General features: G+C 54.1%; 1 protein-coding gene across 2 annotated transcripts in view; it reads right to left on the reverse strand.

Annotated features, from left to right (window-relative positions):
• Window positions 1-20033, reverse strand: part of MID2 (midline 2) — a 118646-nt gene that overhangs the window by 24129 nt on the left and 74484 nt on the right. The window contains exons 3-4 of one of the 2 annotated variants that reach the window (XM_082062119.1): window positions 14065-14160; window positions 5538-5645 (exon numbers count right to left, since the gene is read on the reverse strand). In XM_082062119.1, coding sequence (XP_081918245.1) covers window positions 5538-5645; window positions 14065-14160 — 204 coding nt within the window. The remainder of the gene's footprint in view (window positions 1-5537; window positions 5646-14064; window positions 14161-20033) is intronic. The other variant, XM_082062120.1, reaches the window with a different exon arrangement.

Below are 20033 nucleotides of genomic sequence, written 5' to 3' on the forward strand. Positions count from 1 at the left end.
GCTCTGCCTCATCCACACAAATGTCCCGTGAGTCCCACACAGCCTGTGCTCGGGGCTCAGGGCTCTGCCGAGCCCAGTGCAAGCTCAGACCTGGCCCAGCCACCATTTAAAAAGGGACACGAAGTCACTCCAGGGAATAGTACCTCTGACACCTCGGTCTTTTCCCTGCAAAACTCTGTGGAGGATATTTACTGATAGCCTAAGACAGCACTGAACAAGCCACTGTGGAATAAACAAAGAACAGGTTTCTCTCTTCTGTGAAGTACCAGTGCTCCGCAGCAGCGAGGGGAGCAACGAAACCAGAAGAAACGTTATTTCTAAGGGAAAATCTCTGTGAGTCAGGGGAATGCTGTGCCAGAGCACCAGGGAAAGCCCGATGAAACTCTCATCTCCTCCACGCATCCAGGGCAAAGCTAAAGGAAAAGCAGGCACAAACCCCAGGTCACCGCTGAAGCTGCTCATGGATTGCAATGGTCACGTTTCTGTAGGGTTTACTGAATTAAAACCTACAGCTCCGACAAGAAAGTAACACAAGATGTAACCCGCTTCTTGCCTTCCTGTCTCTATGTGCAGCTTCTGGTCGCTCTGGGCTCAGCCCCAAAGCATCTCCTCACCTTCCAAAGGGCAGGATGGCACCAAGCGGAGCTAAAGGGCTGGAAACCCAGGAGTGACGGGGGCTTGTCAGAGACTGGAATGCTGGAAATAGGAAGACTTGGATGTGAACCAGGAGCAGAGAAGGTCAGAGAGAAAAGGAAGGTTACATGGGAGATGACACTGATTTCTGGGGTAGATCTCTTGTTTAAGCTGGGTGCACAGGGGGGCCCAGGAAAGCCTGGAGCTGGAGGTACCTGAGTTCAATATCACCCGTTTAAAACCCACTGCACGATTGCTCTGGCTGTCTGATGCTTTGCTGATGCCAGAGACAATATTTTGATTCGGGAGGAGCAGTCCTGGTCCTACATCTTCACCAGTGAAGACACAGAAGAAAGGAGGTGAATAAGCACAGCGGGAATTACATTGACAGCCAAGATGGGAGTAATTCTGTATCTGGAAAAGCATCTTGAGAGCAGCAATAAGGCATTTGCTAATGAAATATAAATTCCCATTGCCCCGTTCCTGCATGCACCTGCAGCAAAGGACCAGCAGACACCCAGGGCAGGGGAAAGCAAATTTCAGCAGATGGAGCTGGGCTGGGAGTATCTGAAGCAGTGGATTCTGAAATAATAAATCCCACTTCAGACCTCTGCTCTGCAGCCGCATCCCACACAGAGGCATCACACCAATATATCTTAAAACAAAACGAGCGGTCCTCCAGGAGCACACCTGAAGCACCAACCACACAAACACTACTTGCTCTTGCTCATTTAGCAGACACTTGCAACCAAGCATCACGCTGGACTCACCCTGCAAGAACGCAACAGCAGAGATGTATCCGTGTCCTCCCTGCTTCCCATGACCACCCACAGCTCTCCCAGCCCTCCTCCGAAGGGAACAGCCTGTGGGTTGTGCTGCTCCTCTGCGCGCCTTCAGATCATTTCCTTGTTTCCTTTTGCTGACGAGGGAGCGGGGCATGTACAAGCCTCACAAAGCCATCGTGACAGTGGCTCCTGGACCTCCCCGCTCACCGGCACTGCCCTGCAGTACATTGTCAGCCCTCCCTGTCCGTGGTTTGAAAACCTGTCGGGAAGAGCAGGCGCTCTCAGAGGTGACGGGACGCTGCTCAAGCTGCTCTTCGAGGAGTCAGTGCTGGCAGTGTACCCACAATTAAGCAGTGCACTAATCCACCAGCTGACAGCAGGGCCCTGCCACCCTCACATGGCACCTCTGCAGGAGCTCCAGATAGACAAGACCAAGGGTGAAAAGCCCACAGAGCACCTCAAGCCACGAAAAAGCCATGACTCTGCATCCCCCCAAGCGCCTAAGGGTTTCCATTGCACCCTGCAATGTGGCTGGGTACCAGCCCCAGAGCCCTGCGTGAGCACAGGACCTTGCACCTGACCTTGCTGAACCTCAAGAGGTTCACATGGACCCAGCCTGTCCGGGTGGATCCTGTCCCTCCGGTGTGTCACAGCCCTGTCCCAGCATAGAGCTGGTTCTGGGGGCCTCCTGGCCAGCAGACAACAGAGGGGAATTCGATTTTGTTTAAGTGTCTCCCAGCACAGCTGCTCTTTACCCAACAGCAGGTGTGCCGAGAGCCCCCACTCTCTGTGCACCCCCACCAAGGGTTTGCAGTCACCCCTGCGGGACCCCACTGTAACCACAGCCAACAGCCTGGGGAGCCTACATGGCACATGCTTGGGGTACATCTGTTCGTGAGAAAACCCCAAAGCCCACAGTCAGTGGTGGGACCGCATATCCAACATGACCCTCAGGGCAGCAGAGCTGGCACCTGCCTGCACGCAAAGAGCCGAGGAAGCTGGGTGGTGCTTCCCCCTCCTGATAAGCACCCGTCACCCCTAAACCCGAACTCTCCTGGCCTCTTCCCAACAAGGTCGGTCTGAAAGCGTGGCTGCCTGGGGATCCTGCCCCTCTCCAAGCAGCCCCGCTGCTCTTTTCCCTCCAAGGACAGCACCCCAGCGAGACACAGCCCATCCCAGCGCCGGTGCCTGGGGAGGCCGCAGAAGCCGTGCGAAGAGCAGGGCACTTGGGTGGCTGATGGGATAAGACATGCATGAATAAAGCCATTGATACAGCATATAAATGACGGCGTGGATCACTCCATAGCCACCGCCTTTTGCTTCTCATGTCCTTCTCACTTCCCAGCACACCAGCAAGATTATTAGCAAGCATGAGGATGTTGCCTTAGACAAATGACATCTGAACAAGGGGGCGGGGCAAGTGGCACAGGCCCGTGGCAGAAAGTGCAACAAGGAACATGTGCATCCAGAACCACAGGGTCTGGGGGGATCCTCTGGGGCTGGTCGGGAGCTTTGCAACCCCCCAGTGCCCCAGCACCATGACTTGGGGATGGGGGGGCTGCCACCCCCAGGAGCACGCTGGGGACACGCGTGTGACACACCTGGGGAGGGCAGGGGGCAGCAGGCCGTGCCCCGCGGCACGCGGTGCGGAACAGCGCGGGCTGGCCTTGGCTAGCAGCGGGCAGGCACAGCGCAAAACGGGTATTTGCACAAGGAAGCGATTCTCCTGCTGAGGCTTAATGGGCTGATGGATGGTTCATTTTATGACCAGACTTGTCAGACAAAAATTATCAAACGCAGAATAAGGAAGAGAAATGAGATGATTTTTGCTTCAAGGAGGACTCAGCGAGTAGCTGTCAGCCTTGGGCAGCGAGAGGCAGGACGGCCCCTGCCCCTCCTCTGCCACCCCTGACGATCTTCTCTGCCTCCTGGGTCCTTCCCCCGTATCCCCACTGTTCACCATGGGGTGCTGCCCCGTCTTACAGGCTCTCTGCAGGGGTATCCAACCCCCACCGAGCACAAACTGAGCCCTGCAAGGTACGAGCCCAGCTTGGAGCTGCACGTGGGCTCCTCAGTATCTAATCTCTGGTGGATTTCCAAAGACGCATGTGTGACCCATCCAGGATAAGGTCTTTTTAGGATTGCTGGAATAAAAGATACCTAAAGGCTGGCATGGTTTCCTTACATCAAAGGTGCGTCCTCCAGCAGCAGGGCAGGCGGCATCCTCTGGGCACCGTGGTCTGCCATTCCTTGCTCCCACCCCTGACCAAGCACAAACTTGAGGGTGCTGTTTCAGTCCTTACCTCTCACTGCCTTGCAGAGGTGCAGGAGCTCCGGCTCACAGATACCAAAGCAGCCCTGGACGAGCAGCCCATTCTCCCGGTACCATGCTCTGGCTGGAGACAAACCTCTGCTCCGGCACTTTTGCCTCCATAGACTTCCCTGCCTGGGCCCGGTGCTGCCACTTTTTCCAACACCGTTGCACTCAGGCTGCTCCATGCATCCGCTGGGCCATTTGTCAGGAAAATCAGCCCAGAACAAATGGAAAACCAAATGGCAATTCAGCAGGAAAGCAGTATTTCTTGTTCTGCAGTCGGAGCGCTTCAAAGCGCCCACCACCTCTGGTGCTTCCTTTCTTCTGTGTTTGGGGCTTTTCAAACTCTCCGATGTTTGTGGCTGGGGCTTCTCAGAAAGGCTGCTTCGCGTTGACACTTGGAAATCGCTGTTCAGAGGTGTTGAAAGCAACATAGGAAACCTGTCCAGACTCCCCACAGCCAGCACCAGCAGCACTGGGGGCTATGGAGGAGCATTGCCATGCTGCAAATGCACCACGTTTCCATTTCCAGCCCAATTTCAATGGCAAAGAGGCTTATTCTGGTTTCCAGGTAACTTTGGAAACCAAACCCATGCCCGTCCCCGGTACTGCTAGTACCCCTGTCCCTGCATCCATCTCCCACTGGTGCTGGTTTTGCAGCTATGTGGGCACAAGCTTGCGGCTCCTACCATGGCAATTCATCAGCAGCTGAGCGGTACTTCTGCTGACGGCCTTGGGCACTAATCAGGGCCTCTCTCCTCTATCCAGCTGCCATTTTATAGGAAACCAACATCTTTGAGCCTTCCAGCTCCCTGCCAAGTACAGCTGAAACTGGACAATTAGGGGGAGAGGGTGGGAAGTGAGAGGCAGACAGACAGATGGACCAGCAGAAGGCACCGTTACATAAAATATGTTTCCTGAAGTGGCTGGGATACAAACAAGCATTTTAAAGCTCCTGCTTCTGCCGAGGGTGTCTGAGAGTCCTGCTGCTCGGCTCTCTTGCACATGCACATGGCACAACCCGCTCTCAAACCTGCAAAAAGTCTGTACCTGGGGCAATGCTGCTCCCTGGCTCAGCTATCGATACTGTGATGGCTGCAGAGCTAGACCCTAATGATATTCAAGCTCAGTAGGAAAGGCAAAGGGCTTGCACACACACGCTGTGCGCTGCCATGGGTGCCGCTCAGAGCTACAGCCAATCCATCCGGCCTCTGCCCCTCACAAAGAAACCACCGGGAAAAGCCAGAACACCTGGAACCACTGGAGGAAGGATCCAAACCCCCTCCAAAGAAAAGGATGAGACACCAGCTCACCTATGGCTACACTGCAATGCAGGCTGCATAGCCACTTCTTTATGTGCAGTGCAGGGCTTGGATGGCCCTTCAATATTAATTCTACATTATTATATTAGCAGCACAGCATCAGAAAGCCCTGAGGAAGCTGTCTGGACTGATCCAAGCAACTGCACCAATTTTTCATGCTAATCAACATGTTTTCATGTTTTCCTTCCTCTGGCCATGTCAAGCACACGCCTTGTCCTTGGTGGAAGAGCCTTGGGGACAGCAGCAGCGAGGGAGACGCAGACACACGCTGCTTGGGGAGATGAGGCTGTGCGCACTGATGGCTGCCCAAAGCAGTTTCTTCATGAGCAAGACAACGGACACCACTAGCAGCCCTTCTGCCTGCAGCTGGGGCAGCCCAGCATCACAGGTTGTGCCTGGAGAGGAAGGACAGACCCTGCAGCGGCCACCCCAGGGGTGCAGGAGGGAACCCTCGAACCACGGACATGAGCCAGCCCTCCTTACCTTCGTCTCCTTGATCTTGACAGCGATGACCTGCTTGCGCTGGCGGATGATCTCCATGAGCTCGTCACACTCCTCCATCAGCTTGGCCTCGTGCATGGCTGTGTTCACCTGGCCAGGGACAGCAAAAGCACACGCTGTTAGGATGGACACATATGCAATATATATCCCCCATGCTGGGCCCTGGCTCTGCTGGCTGCCAGGGGCTGAGCCGGGCGGGAGATAACAGCCCTGCAACACAGAGAGAAGCGGATGGCTCAGCTGCATCCATTGCCACTGCAGCTGGAGGGAGGAAAAAGACTGGAGAAGGGTGTGGAGCCCTCCCTGCTGCACATCCAAGGATAGTGCTGGGTGGCTTGTGGGGCACACGCTGCCCCCCAGCTACTGCGCCCTTCCCCGGGAGGGGGGCAAGGGCTGAAGGGAGGTAGCGGCCGGGAGCAGCGAGCCCCCACTGTCACTGCCGCACAGCCTGGCTCAGCTCTGCCGGGGCGCTGCACCCCACTGTCACCGCTCCACTGCTTTCCAACAAAGCTTGAGTACCATCAGACAGCGCCGACACCCAGTGCCCACCTGTACCAGCCCCACACGGGGACGCTTAGGGGTCTCCCAGCTCCGTTCTCTGGGCAGGATGTACATTTTGGGGTGCTCTGCACAAGCATGGCTACACTACTCAGGCCACTCTCAGCTATGGGGCAGCTGGAGGTTATCCTGCCCCAGCCGTCCTGCTTCGAGTTGAGCAGTGCAGGCTTCCTGCAGGAGCAGCGAGCTCCACTGCCCTCTCCTCCTGGGCAAAACTCACAGCTCGCTCAGAGCTCTCACAGCTCTCTCACAGATGTGTGAGACCACACCTGGAATCTTGTGTCCAGTTGTGGCCCCTCAGTTCCAGCAGGACAGGGAACTGCTGGAGAGAGTCCAGCGCAGCCACCAAGATGCTGAAGGGAGTGGAGCATCTCCCGTGTGAGGAAAGGCTGAGGGAGCTGGGGCTCTGGAGCTGGACAAGAGGAGACTGAGGGGGGACTCATTCCTGGGGATCAATATGGAAAGGGGGAGTGTCAGGAGGATGGAGCCAGGCTCTTCTGGTGACAACCAGTGACAGGACAAGGGGCAATGGGTGCAAACTGGAACACAGGAGGTTCCACTTAAATTTGCAAAGAAACTTGTTTGGGGTGAGGGTGTCAGAGCCTGGCCCAGGCTGCCCAGGGAGGTTGTGGAGTCTCCTTCTGTGCAGACATTCCAACCCGCCTGGACACCTTCCTGTGTAACCTCATCTGGGTGTTCCTGCTCCATGGGGGGATTGCACTGGATGAGCTTTCCAGGGCCCTTCAACCCCTGACATCCTGGGATTCTGTGATGCACCTACTCCAAGGCAGTGCCTGGGTGCTAGTTAAAGCAAGAAGAGGTTTAAAAATGAATGAGAGCACCCTGCTTGAAAGAGTGTGGCTGTGACTTCAAAGCATCTGCAAAAGCAAGAATGAAAGCAACTGCCCAGCATGGGCAGAAGGAGGGAGTGCAGGCAGAGCCCACAGGGGCTGCATGGGTACATCAGGAAACGCTGTGTGGGGTCTTAATGAAAGGGCTGAACTGGCTCAAGGCAGCAACAACTAAGGACAATCTGGGCTGGTGCAGCCACCCCACCTCTGCTCTGGCCACTTGCTGTGCTGCAGCCCCAGGCTCTGTGGCACAGCACAGGGCATCAGGGAGGAAAATTTTGCCCCTTCCAGTGCTGCAGAATCCCCTCAGCAGGGCTCCAGGGCTTGCAGCACCTCCTCGGAGTGGCCTTCAGTCCCCAGGGCAGAGGAGCCAGGCGGCCACCAGGCAACCACAGCGGTGCTGCGGAGAGCTGCGGGGGGCAGCGAGAAAGGCAGCAGGGCACAAGGGCAGACCTGTCCCATTAAAGAAGAGTAGGGAAGCCCAAGCAGGAGATGCATCAATTATTTCCTTCTTTATAAATCTCCCAAGGTCATCTATCCTTCCACATAGCCATCACTGCTGTGGGTGCAGGAGCTGCTGGTGCCCGTCAGGCTGTGCCACACAGGTGCCAGCACAATACCAGTGACCCTGGAGAGAAGGAGCCCTCCCCACGGTGCTCAGGAGCCGAGACGCAGGAGCATTTGTCCAAATTGCAGCCCCTCCAGGTAATGCGCAGCTGGCGCTGCCAGCAGGAAGGGGAAACATGCCCTTTGGGGAAATGGGATGGTGAGGATGCAGGTAGCGGGGTCAGCAAGCTGAGGACACCGTGGGCTCCGATCCCGCCGCTCAACCGAGCAGAGCTGAGCATGGTGTTGGCCCCAGGATGCAGATGCAAGCAGTGGCTTGTTTCTACAAAAAAACCTGCATATGTCCTGCTTGATTTAGGCTGGTTAGTCCCTGCTGGACCTCTTTCTCGGGCTTCAATTACACTGACTTTTATTTTAATTTTAAAGATTAAAAGAAGGCATGCAAAAAATGCAGTGGAAACACAGGCAGAGGTTTCAGTTCCTCATCTCCAGGAAAGACCAGCAGCCCTGGAGGAATGGACAAGAAAGGGGAGCTACACTTTGCAGAAGGGGAGTTGAGCCCTATCTCTTAAATTAAACAGTGTACTAGAGGACATAAATAGGTTTTCTTCATTTTGTACTCCCAAAGCTGTGTGAAACAGCGGAGAAGTCTGAAGGCAACCCAGAGTTAAACACATTTGATACAAGATCTTTTTTTAAAGATTATGCAACACTGAAGTGGGAGACTGCTGATGGTCTGCAGAGACAACCCCGCTGAGAGAAAAAGGAAAGCAGGGAATCTTCCAAATCTGCTGCAAGGGAGCAGAGGGGGGAAATCAGCCCCTAGGTTTGGAGCTGCAGCAACCTGTGCTGGTGGCAGCGAAGGTGACAGCGCTGCTCTGCAGCCCAGGTGTGGCAGGGGGTGCTGGCAGCGCGCGCGCCCCTCGGGGCACAAGCGCAGGCAGAGGCGGCTGTCACCCGGGGTTCCCAGCACAAAGCCAGCGCTGTCTGCGAGTGTGCGCAGCCCCGGTGCGAGCCCTGGGTGTCAGGACTGCAAAACAGCAGGAGGGGAAGAGTAGGGGGGTCCTTCAGCAAGTACCATGCTCCCCCTCCAGCCTGGCACTAGTTCCCAGGTAACTGCTGCATTTGGGGGTGAAGGCTCCGCGGTGCTATGACTGCAGGACAGCTGGGTGTGGGGGAGAGCTTTACACATAAGAAGGGGAAAAAAACACTTCGCCCTTCTCAACGCTTGGTGGGAGAGTATGTGCTAGATACAATACAGCCCTGCAATAAAAAGCACATGGTGTAACTCAAACCTGGGAAGAGCTCATGTTGAAGCTTGTGGAGAGATGGGGAACATCATCTCAGCCTAGCGATTCAGGCAGAGACAAAGCTCAAGCTCTTCCTCTACAGCCGGGCAGCATGAACCCAGCTCCGAGGTGGAGCAGAGGACCCCATCCCACCCCCGTGGTGCCTCCAAAACTCTCTAGAGGTTTTTTTACCAGGTAGCAAGGCAGCTGTGCCCCAGGGGATGCACTGACGCTGCCATGGCACAGCGGTCACACCCCCTGTGCAGCATCTCCTACTGTCCCCCTGATGGGGACATCAGGGTAGGTACCATCTCTGCTACCCCTCCTGGGATTTTACACACTCACCTTCTTCGTAGGGTCATTACCTGCTCTCTCTAGTCCACATTTCAACACTGTCACAGGATTTGGTCCCTTTGCCCTCTCCCAGCAGCAGCCTCCCATGCACTGTACTGGAGGGATTCACGCCGCAGTGCCATCAAGGAGCACAGGGGACATTTGCAATGCCCTTCCCTGGAACGCCTCCCTCTGCACCTCAGGGTGCTGCTGGATGTGATGTGGGACTTAAATGGGCCAGGACTTGATGGGCAGAGGATGTTGGGATCACATGCAATGTCCACGAGGAGCTCCAAAGCAAGATCCCCTGCATTAAGACTCATGGAGAAGTGCATGGGGGCAGAGATATTTTCTAATTCATGCTGTAATGTGTTCTCTGAAAAGGTGCCTCTGAAGTGCAGGACTGCTTATTTAGAAACTCCTAAACCAGGGGTGTCAAACTCATTTTAATTGGGGGCCACATCAGCCTCGTGGGTGTGTTCAAAGGGCTGAATGTCCTTTTAGGACTGTATAGACGTTGGAGTAGTTACATTATACAGTCCTAAAATTACATTCGGCCCTTTGAAGGCAACTGCAAGGCTGATGTGCCCCCCCGTGAAAATGAGTTTGTCGTCCCTGTCTTAAACTATGTCGAAAACAACAGCCTAGAGGTCTGATACTTCCAGAATCAGAAATAAAAACCAAATAGATTTCAATGGATCACAGGTCAGTTCATTAAGATGCTGGAGCTGGATTCAGAGGAGGAAGAGGTTTGGAAGGACATCCCATCATCCTGACGCACTCAGCTGCATCCCTGCTCCATCTCTGGTGGGGTCTCGCAGCCAAAGCCTGACAGCAGTGAGTGCTGGTGACTGTCACCAGGGCTCTGCAAGGACACTGTGGCTCCTTCTCTTCCTGCAAGACATCCATTTGCTATTCTACCGTAGTGTCTCCAAACCCGCTGAGCTCTGGGGGAAGGAACAGCCCAGGAGAGACACCTTTGACAAAAGTCATTCCTATTGCAGAGCCAAAGATCCCTCTCCCTGTCACAACACACCGGCAGAGAGAGAATCAGAAAAACGAAAGCAAAGCAGCAGCACAGCCACACTTGGGAAGGTCAGCAGGGCTGCACAACCCAGGTGTGGCTTTTCTGCTCCTTTTCCCACATGGAAACTCAGAGCACATCTCAGCTCCTTCCTCTCACACATTGAGCTGCATCCGACGGTGACTCGTGTCTGCTGGCAGCACCGCTGGCACGCTCAGAAAGGGGTTTCGCACTCTTCCTCACTCCAGATCATGAGGACAGCAAAAAGGACCTTATTTAGTGAGCAAAGAACAAAATGCTGATGATACCTGCAGGGAATGCGGAGGTTGTGAAGCACCTCCCTGGCCTGAGAGCTGCTCTCTGAGACGATGGTGAAGAACAAGCTGCAGCTGCCTGCACAAACACATCCTGTCTGCCACGCCACCGGCAAACAACTCCAGTCAGCCCATGCAGCGTCCCTGCTGCGGTCAGCCCATGCAGCGTCTCTGCTGCGGTCAGCCCATGCAGCGTCCCTGCTGCGGTCAGCCCATGCAGCGTCCCTGCTGCGGTCAGCCCATGCAGCGTCCCTGCTGCGGTCAGCCCATGCAGCGTCCCTGCTGGCAGTTTGGCCCGTGAAGTCACCTGGGAAACCACAGGGCTGGGGTGACCCAGGGTGAAGCAAGAAGCCGTCGTGTTTGCTCAGGCTTCAGCACACTCCTCCTGAACCCACGTCAGCAAGCCCTGCGGCACTCTGGTGTTTTTAGTCTCTGGAAAGGTGCTGGTTCAAGGAACTGCTGCTTAATTTAGCAACCAAAAAATCAATAGCCTGTTCAGAAGAAACTAATTGCAACAGCCTCTCTCCATGTATCACTTTGGTAAACCAAGCTGCAAATTAATTAGCTATTAATTGCTATGTGGAGTTTGAAACAACAGTAAGGTATTAAGTGTCACCTGCCTCTCGAATGTTTTCCACGGGAGTACATCGGCTCTGAAGCCCTGACTCGGGAGCTGCAGCCAAAGCTGGCGTCAGGCTGCGGGCACCGCTCCCCTGCGCTAACGCTTCCCTTGGCGGTGCAAACAAAAGATGCCTGATCGCACACCAGGAACACAAAGAGTTTTATAGATCGAGTGGTCAAAGCAGCAAAGTCAGCAAAGTCCCTTTCTTTAGCAGGATTAAAGGTGATCTCCTCTCTTCCCCCGATGCTTTCTGTAATCCCCTATACAAAGCCTTTCCCGCTTGCTACTGGCTTAAACCTGAACGTTGCTGTTCTACTACAGAATTCAGGGCTCGGGCAGAAGAGATCGCAATCGCTGTCTCTGACAGCAGGAAGGATGCGGGGAGGCAGAGGGCATGTGTTCGGGAGGAAGGAGGGAAGTGGGGAAGAAGACTGGCTATTGCAGACTGGGGAAAGGCTGGGACCAGCCCTGTGCTACAAGGGGAAGCTGCTGTCACAGCAAGGATGGAGACAATGTCCCTGCCAGCACCAAGGGACTGGGGACGCTGCCTATGCTGCCACAGGATGAGGTTGGCCCGGAACTGAGAATGACTTAGAGAGCTGAGGAAAAGAGCGTGAACGAGCAGGGTGAGGTTGAATGAGGACCAGCGCAGGGCTGAACAGCAGCCTGCGGAGCTCTGAGGTGGGACGGCTCGAACACTACATGGGAGACCCAGGTGTGACAATTGCAGCCACTGCTCTGGGACACAGAGATGGGATTATAGCCCTGAGACAGCCAAAATAACCCTTTCCTCCCTCCTCCAATCCCTGGAAGAAGAGTAGAGCATTGCTCTGGGTGGGGAACCGCACCAGTTCGAGTACTGCATCAAAAGAAAATGTGGACAACAAGCAGTCTGGATTGTAGAGAAACTGAGGACAGTGCTTTGAAGAAACTTGGAAAAAATCCCCATTAATGAAACTATCTCAGGCCAAAAAGAAAAACTGGAAGATGCACTGTCTGCAAGCATGTTATAGGCTGCTGGAGGGATGAGCAAAATAACTTTCCATGTGTCCACAGTGACAGGACAGGGTAGAGATTTAGAGGCTTAGACTGCAGGCACCCACAGGGGACGGTCCCTTCCAGTCCCGCTTGTCTGGGACCCTCCGCTTCCACATTCACGTCACGGAGCATCTGAGCAGCTAAAGGGAGAGCTGGATGAGAGAGGCTCTCCCAGGCTTTCTGCCCTGGCTAGCAGTAAATTACACCACAAAATGGGAACATAGTGGCTGGAGGCAATCCCTGGAAGTCCTCCCTTTACAGCAAAGGTAGCAAAACACTCTCGTACTCATAGGAAAAGTAAGGCCAAAGCATTTAGGAGGACAGAGGGACTCACATGAGCCTTCATTTCACCAGTAGGCTCATCCTCACCAGCATTGCTTTGAGTGCTTCACCATGCAAAAGACCTTGCCCCCAAAAGGCAAATCACACCTGACATTCCCTCCTCTTTATTCCCTTGGGAAGAGGAGTCCCATCACCAGTCCTGTTCACCAGAGCCCTGCAGATGTTGGCACAGCAAACGCAGCGCAGCCCTGGCTCACTGCTGGTTCATGCAGCAGCCCTGGGGTGCATCAGTGCCAGGAACAGCACCCCAGAGTGGGGCCTGTGCTGGAAAGCACCTGCTCCAGCCCTGCAGAGGGGAGCCCCATCTCACCCACTGTGCACCCAGATGCTCCCGGTGTGCTGCCTGTGCCTCCGTCCCCCTCTGACCTCCAGGTGACTGGAGCTCCTCAGATTCACTCCTGGGACATGCATCTACTACAGCCAAGGCACATCCCATCTGAGGGCACACTCCACCCATTAAATGCTTACAAGCAGCTGTGGGGATCTTATATTGCTTCCTTGCCAGCACCTGCAGACTCTCATTGCTTCCCTCATCCTCTCTATCAGGCTGTGGAAAGGACTTTTGCTCAAGCCACCCCAGCATGGTGGGGTCCCACGCTCTCCTTACCAAGAGGAAAGGGTTAAAATATAGTTAATGCCGTACAGGCACCCTGGATCTGAGCAGGACCCCTGCAAAGAGCTTCTACACCTGCCTGAGCAGATGCAGTTTCGATACAAGCTGCAGTGACATGACCATGACACCTTCCTTGGGCTGGCTGCAGGACGGCTGGTCCTGCTCTGCAGGCAGCCCCTGCATGCTGCTCCAACGCTGCCCTGCTTTCCTGGAGTGCTCATCACTTCGGTGTCCAAGTGCTTTGCAAATGTTAAGTAGTTTACTTTAGCAGCACCCCCAGACAAGAAAGAGGAGGTGTGACTAGCCCAGAGTTTCATGGGGACTTTGAAGCATGGAGGCACCATGGTCAAAAGGATTTGTTGTTTCTGGGAGTGCAGCTGGAGCTGCCCCAGCCTTTGAAGGCAGGGTGCGGGATACAGCGTGCTGAGCATCCAAACCAAACTCTTACTAATGCCTTCCATCTGCGGATGAGGTTTTGCAGTGCTCAGCCCCAGAAGGTCCCACCTGTGCACCAAAGGAAACAGGAGCTGCTGGCAAATCCCCACCTGAGCACAAGACAGCTGCCAGAGGGTAACTCTGCTTCCCCCCTCCCTGAAAGCTGAGCTGTGTTTGCATGCTCAGCGCCAGCCGGGCTTTGACCAGCAGCACCCTCCATGCCCATGCACAGAGCAGCCAGTCCTGCAGCCCGGGGCTCTTCCCAGTGGCTCCTGGTCACGCCACCTTCTGCTTCAGACCCCTGGGAACCATCCCCACACCTCAGTCCTTTGGGACTAAACCCTCCAAAAAAACTCAGCCTCTTGCCACCCCTCAGTGTCAGTGATGCTTCCCACCACACCCAGCTCTGTTCCCAGGGCCACCCCCAGGGAAATCACAGTTCCATGCATCCCATCTCTTGAGCTGGGAGCTTCCCAGTGCACCTTCCCCAGCACCCCCCAGGTCTCTGATTGCTCTCACCAACCTCCACTTGCTGGCAGATCTGTATCAGCTTGGCCATCTGGTTTTCCAGTTCACTGTTGCGTTTAACCAGGTTGGTGAGATTCGTCTCCAGGGTTTGCTGCGAGTCCAGAAATGGGAGAGGAGAAAGAGAAGAAACAAAAGATCAGCAAAGCCGGAGGACTGTCTGCAGTCTCCCAATAGCATCTCAGACCATTTGCTGCACAACACACTGCCTGAGGGAGCAACAACCTGAATAACTCTGGGCAAAGGCTCTTTGGCTTCTTGGCAGCTCCAGCCCACTTTGGTGAGTTGTGCAAGTGCTTGGCATGAGACGGGGGAGCCACTGAGCCTGGCACTGCGGTGGCCCTGAGGAGGTCACCAGTTGGAGGGGACATTGTGTGTGTCTGTCCTTTGGAAATGGTTTCACAGATTCCCAGAATGTGAGGGGTTGGAAGAGACCTGGAAAGCTCATCCAGTGCAATCCCCCCATGGAGCAGGAACACCCAGCTGAGGTTACACAGGAAGGTGTCCAGGCGGGTTGGAATGTCTGCACAGAAGGAGACTCCACAACCTCCCAGTGCAGCCTGGGCCAGGCTCTGCCACCCTCACTTTGAAGAAGTTTATTCTCATCTTTCAGTGGAACCTCCTGTGTTCCAGTTTGCACCCATTGCCCCTTGTCCTGTCACTGGTTGTCACCCAGCAGAGCCTGGCTCCATCCTCCTGACACTCCCCCTTTCCATATTGATCCCCAGGAATGAGTCCCCCCTCAGTGTCCTCTTGTCCAGCTCCAGAGCCCCAGCTCCCTCAGCCTTTCCTCACACGGGAGATGCTCCACTCCCTGCAGCATCTTGGTGGCTCTGTGCTTGAGAAGCTGGGGTGGATTGTGTTCCTGCAGCAAAGGTGAGTTTCTCCTGCATTCCCTGGAAAACTTTACAGGCAGCCAGAAAAACACCAGGAGTATCTAAGTTTCTCAAACCACTTGCTGCTGCTGAACCTTCTGACAAGCTGGCAGAGACTAAATGTGTTTCTACCAGAAAACAAGGCAGCACGGCTGTTTTCATCATCAGCCAGAAGGCTGCGGTCCCCACCACAGGCTGCCCGCGGTTCCATCTCCAGCTCCCCAGCCCCACCGCCAGCAATGGCCCCGATGGCACAGGGGTCCCCAGGGAGCCCCGTGGGCCTGGTGCCTGCAGGCTGCAGCATTCATGGAGCTGAGCAGCATCCAGCGGAGCGCGGAGAAAGAGCCAGTTTGAAAAGATTCTTATATCTATGGACACACAGTGGACTCATGTTTTTTTTTTATATCAATAATTCAAGTGACACTGCATTTCCATTAAAATACGCGGTTCCACTAAGAGGAAATGTTTTATAACAAAGTGCGCACTACCTGTTGCAACGCTTGTTGGAAAAATGATATCCTATTAATATTTTAAACTTCAGGGCTGGCAGAGGATCCCTGTGGTGTTTATTCCTCCTCGGCTAGAAACTGCAGCCCAAGACTTTCATCAAGACTCCAGCAGACACATAAACATGGCCTTTCTCTGCCTGCACACATAATTTGGGGGCTAGTTAGCCACGAGAACTTGAATTGTAGTCATGAGGCACAGGCAAAGCATTCATTCCTGGAAAAACACTGGCTCCTAAAGATACCCCTAGCTCATTTGCAATCCTGCAAATTGCTAGCCAATGGTGGGTGAAGCAGAATACAGAAACAGGCTTGAAAAATGAAATAAAACCCAGGGTTCCTTCATTAAATGGAAAGTGCTTTGCACAACAACACTGTACTGATAATGAAAAAGCCAGCTGCTAACAGTTCCTGCCACCCTCTTTCCTTATAGCTCAATATTATTAAACATAATTTGACTAAAGCATTGAACATTTAACTTGCTAATTATCCTCCTCATCACCAACTCGGCTGCACTGAAGTCACAGCTTTGAAATTGCAGCCGATCTGCTTTAATGTTCCAGGGCTGTTGATGGAGGGGAGATGAGCTGGAGATACACTCTTTGAAGCACATAAGTAAAAAACACATTTGCAGCATCCCCAGTTTTCCAGAGGACTCCTCCCTCACCCATAAACGTGCACAACACCTGTCCCTGAGCGCTCATCCCTTCGCTAAGCGCACGCTGATCCTGCAGCGATGCTGGAGCAGCGGCAGTGGGTTATTCTATCAATGGGGGCTCAGACACCCCCTCTCGCTGCTCCCTGCTCTCGCCCGGCTTCCTCAGCACGGCACCTCTGCCTGCTGCAAACCCTTGAAGATGCATTTCCTTCTGTTTGATTTGCTGAAACAAAATATACTGGACGCTTTGATTACACCAGCTGGTAATTTTGTAGGTAAATATAAATTACAGCAATTATAGAGGTTGTTTTTTAATTGCATTATAACATGCTCATAATTTCCCCAAACATTGACCTCCTGGCCTGAAACACAGAATATTTGATTTTTTTCTACAATTGGGAAGTGAGAAAAAGAGAGAAAAAGGAAACACTACCATGTCCTTGCACAAACGTCACCGAAGGTCAGTGAGGGTTCCAGTGTAAGTTGGGGGACGAGCTGTTGGAGAGCAGCGTAGGGGAAAGGGACCTGGGGGTCCTGGGGACAGCAGGGTGACCATGAGCCAGCACTGGGCCCTTGTGGCCAGGAAGCCAATGGGACCTGGGGTGGGTTAGAAGGGGGTGGTCAGTAGGTCAGAGAGGTTCTCCTGCCCCTCTGCTCTGCCCTGGGGAGACCACACCTGGAATCTTGTGTCCAGTTGTGGCCCCTCAGTTCCAGCAGGACAGGGAACTGCTGGAGAGAGTCCAGCGCAGCCACCAAGATGCTGAAGGGAGTGGAGCATCTCCCGTGGGAGGAAAGGCTGAGGGAGCTGGATGAGCTTTCGAGGCGGGTGAGGGGGCTCAGCCCCGCCAGCCCGTCGAGGTGGCATGGGAGGGTTCATTTGGTTCTGCCTTATCACAGGAGCGGCTCTCCACATTTATCTTCATGTCAAGGCAGCCAACACTGGAGACTGTTTATTTTCAGTGATTTATTTAGGGCTTTTTTTGCTGCCCTTGTTCATTTATAATTGCTTTCAACAAACGATGCAGGTCCCTGCCCTGCTCCCTCCATGTACCGCAAATACAAATCATATGTGCATCCATAAACACATGCGCACGAAAGTCAAACCAGCTGCAAAATGCTTCCCGCGTGCCCGCTGGCCGGCCCAAACCTCTGGGGCTGCGAAACAGCAGAAGGATGTGTCCCTGGATGCTGACCATCATCCGCCAGCTTCACCAGAACGATGCAGGGGAAGGCACCTGCGGCAGCTGGTGGGATTTCTGCTGAGGATGCACAGCCAAGCCAAGTCTCCTGGCACAAGGAAGAATCGCTGCTGGGTGTCCTCTGCCCAATGTGAAGCGGCACAGGGAAGCCAAATGCCACCAGTACCTCACCCAGGGTATCTGGGGTCTGCCACGTTCGCTCCTGCGGGAGCTGGTCGGATTTTAAAATCAGACTGGTCAGATTTTAAAATCCAAGTTCTTGATGGCATCCTGCAGCTGCAATGCTGCTGGAGCTGTGGAAAACCCACACCCGCGTCCCTGCTCCCAGGCAAAACACTGCTTTGCACTGAGCTTCTGCCCCGGTACCCACTGGATTCATGGGCACGAGGGGCACCAGCACAGCTCATTTCGGGAACACCACCTGGGTTAACTGCAGCCAGCTCCCAGCAGGGTCGGTCCCAACCCCATTTGCCTCCCTCTGAGGTGTTTTTTGGGGAGGGAAGGTGATGGGGTGGCTGGGCAGCATCCTCCCAGCTCCACTAATGAGAGCTCAACTGAAAACCTGGGCATTGGTGAGCACAGCACGTACCAGGCTCTTCCCCATGGCCCTGGCAGGTCCCTCTGTTCTCGTGCTGGTGGTTGCTCCTGCTCCCATCTCCCCTCCCCATGGGGCAGCCAGAGGACTGAGCATGGGGCCCACGCGCTATTTGCCACCATCAACCTTGGTAGCCACACATCCCTTTGAGATGACGTTCATAATCAATTCCCAACCCCCAGCAAGAGAAAAAAAAATCAGAGGGAAAATATGATAAGCAAGTCAGCTGCCTGCCTTGGCTAAAAGAATTTCCCCAGACAATAGGACAAGTGACAGAAAGACATGACTGAGCTGCTGAGCGACTCCCGCGCAGCTCCCGCCTTGTGACACTAATGCATTTTAAGTCGCTTTGGAGCAAAACATACTGAGTAAATGCTGAAATAAACTGCCAGCTTTCAGTGCCTGGTATCACCCTAACCAGCAGAGCTGACCTAGAAAATCAAGCAATTTGTCATGGCGAGGTTCTGATGGTGTTTCTAATAGTGCTGAAGAGAGTCTACAGCAGTAGCCCTGAGCCAGGCAGAGAGGCTCTGACAGTCATCCCAGCAGTCGGTCACCTCCACGGGGAGGGACAGGGACGGAGGGGAAGCACTTGACTGACCAACAAGGATGCACCCGAGGTGCGATTCAGTGCACTGCAAAGACATCTCGCAATATCCCCTTCCATGTCCCCTGCCCACCCAGAGAAATCAGGATTGGCTCTGAATTTGTTTATCAGATTTAAACCCCGATGATTTATCAAGTTTAAACCTTGACTGATTTTTTCATGCTGGCTTGGGAGGCAGCTCCAGAGGAAAGCTCCCCAGTAGGGAGCAGGGCTGGTGGCTGCGGGTGCAGGGGCCACGGTGGCCACAGCACGTGGCTGCCCACACAACCACCTGAGCACCACGAGTGCCGCCGCGGGGTCACCTGTGGTGCCGCGGCATGCGGTGCTCAAGCGACGTCCCTGGTCCCCATGGAGTCCATTCCCTTCACCCTGCACACAGCAAGCACAGGGGTATCTCAGCCCAGCTGCGCTGGATCCTGCTCTTGGTGGAGAAAATCCACCATTCCAGGCAGTCATGCTCCTGATTTGCAAAGAGATAAAACAGAGGAAGGAATCAGCCCAGACCACAGGGGCAAGGCTTTGCTGGGCTGAGCTGGACACCGGTATGGAGGGATCAGAAACAAGGGCTCCTCCACACAGCGTTGCAACGCAGACTGCATTAGCACACACTGTATCTAGTGTCTCCTTGGGAATTTAAATCGAGAAGAGAAAAATAAAAGAAAAAACCCAAGTAAACAGGGCTAACTAAAAGTAAAATTTGCAGCTGTTTGTTGTGCCACCGCCTAATTAGCACATACTAGATTTGCATCTTATTGGCTCTTCTTGAGCATCTTCTTTTGGACTGAGCTAACCACCAGTGCTTGAGCTTGTCCAATTACGGGGTGCAAAGCCCTCTTCTGTCTTGTCTCATGAGAGATGACAGAACACCCTGGGTTTGTAACGCAATCCTTCCTGCACAGGCCGGCTCTACACGTACCCCCACATCCACCCCCTTGGGACACCACTACAGGCACAGCAGGATCCCAGCAGCTCTGGCGCTTAATTACTGACGGCTCCAAAACCAGCGTAGTGAGAGCAGACAAACCTGTGCAGAAGTCTGCTTAACCACCAAAGCAGCAATGTGTATTTACTCCTTCCCTCAGCAGCTCTGCCGAAGGGTTCACACTCCTGATCTATCCATCGCTGCAAAGGACGAGGAAACGACACACTGACCATGGAGGCCATGAAGGTTTGAGCTTGACTTGTTTCCTCACCAGGTTTCCAAAGCTCCTGGCCAGGCACTGCCGAGTGTGGCTGGACTGGGCACAGCTCTCCTCCCGCAGCCCGGCGGGCAGGGACAGCCCTGGCACTTGTGGGCAGCTCTATCGTGCATTGGTTTATTTTTATTTCTCGCAGTATATAACAAGCACTGATTTGGCCACTGGCTGCTAACATCCAGAGCTTTTTGCTACAGAGGATGCAAGTCCATTGCTGAAGAAGGGACAGGGAACTGCCACTCAGATGTTTGCTGGAGAAAGTGTCCAGCAGGCAATCAAATGTCCTCATGTCTCCACAGAATCACACAGAATCCCAGAGTGTCAGGGGTTG

This window comes from Streptopelia decaocto (assembly GCF_964273445.1).
Source record: "Streptopelia decaocto genome assembly, chromosome: 10".
In the NCBI taxonomy this organism is placed as follows: domain Eukaryota; kingdom Metazoa; phylum Chordata; class Aves; order Columbiformes; family Columbidae; genus Streptopelia; species Streptopelia decaocto.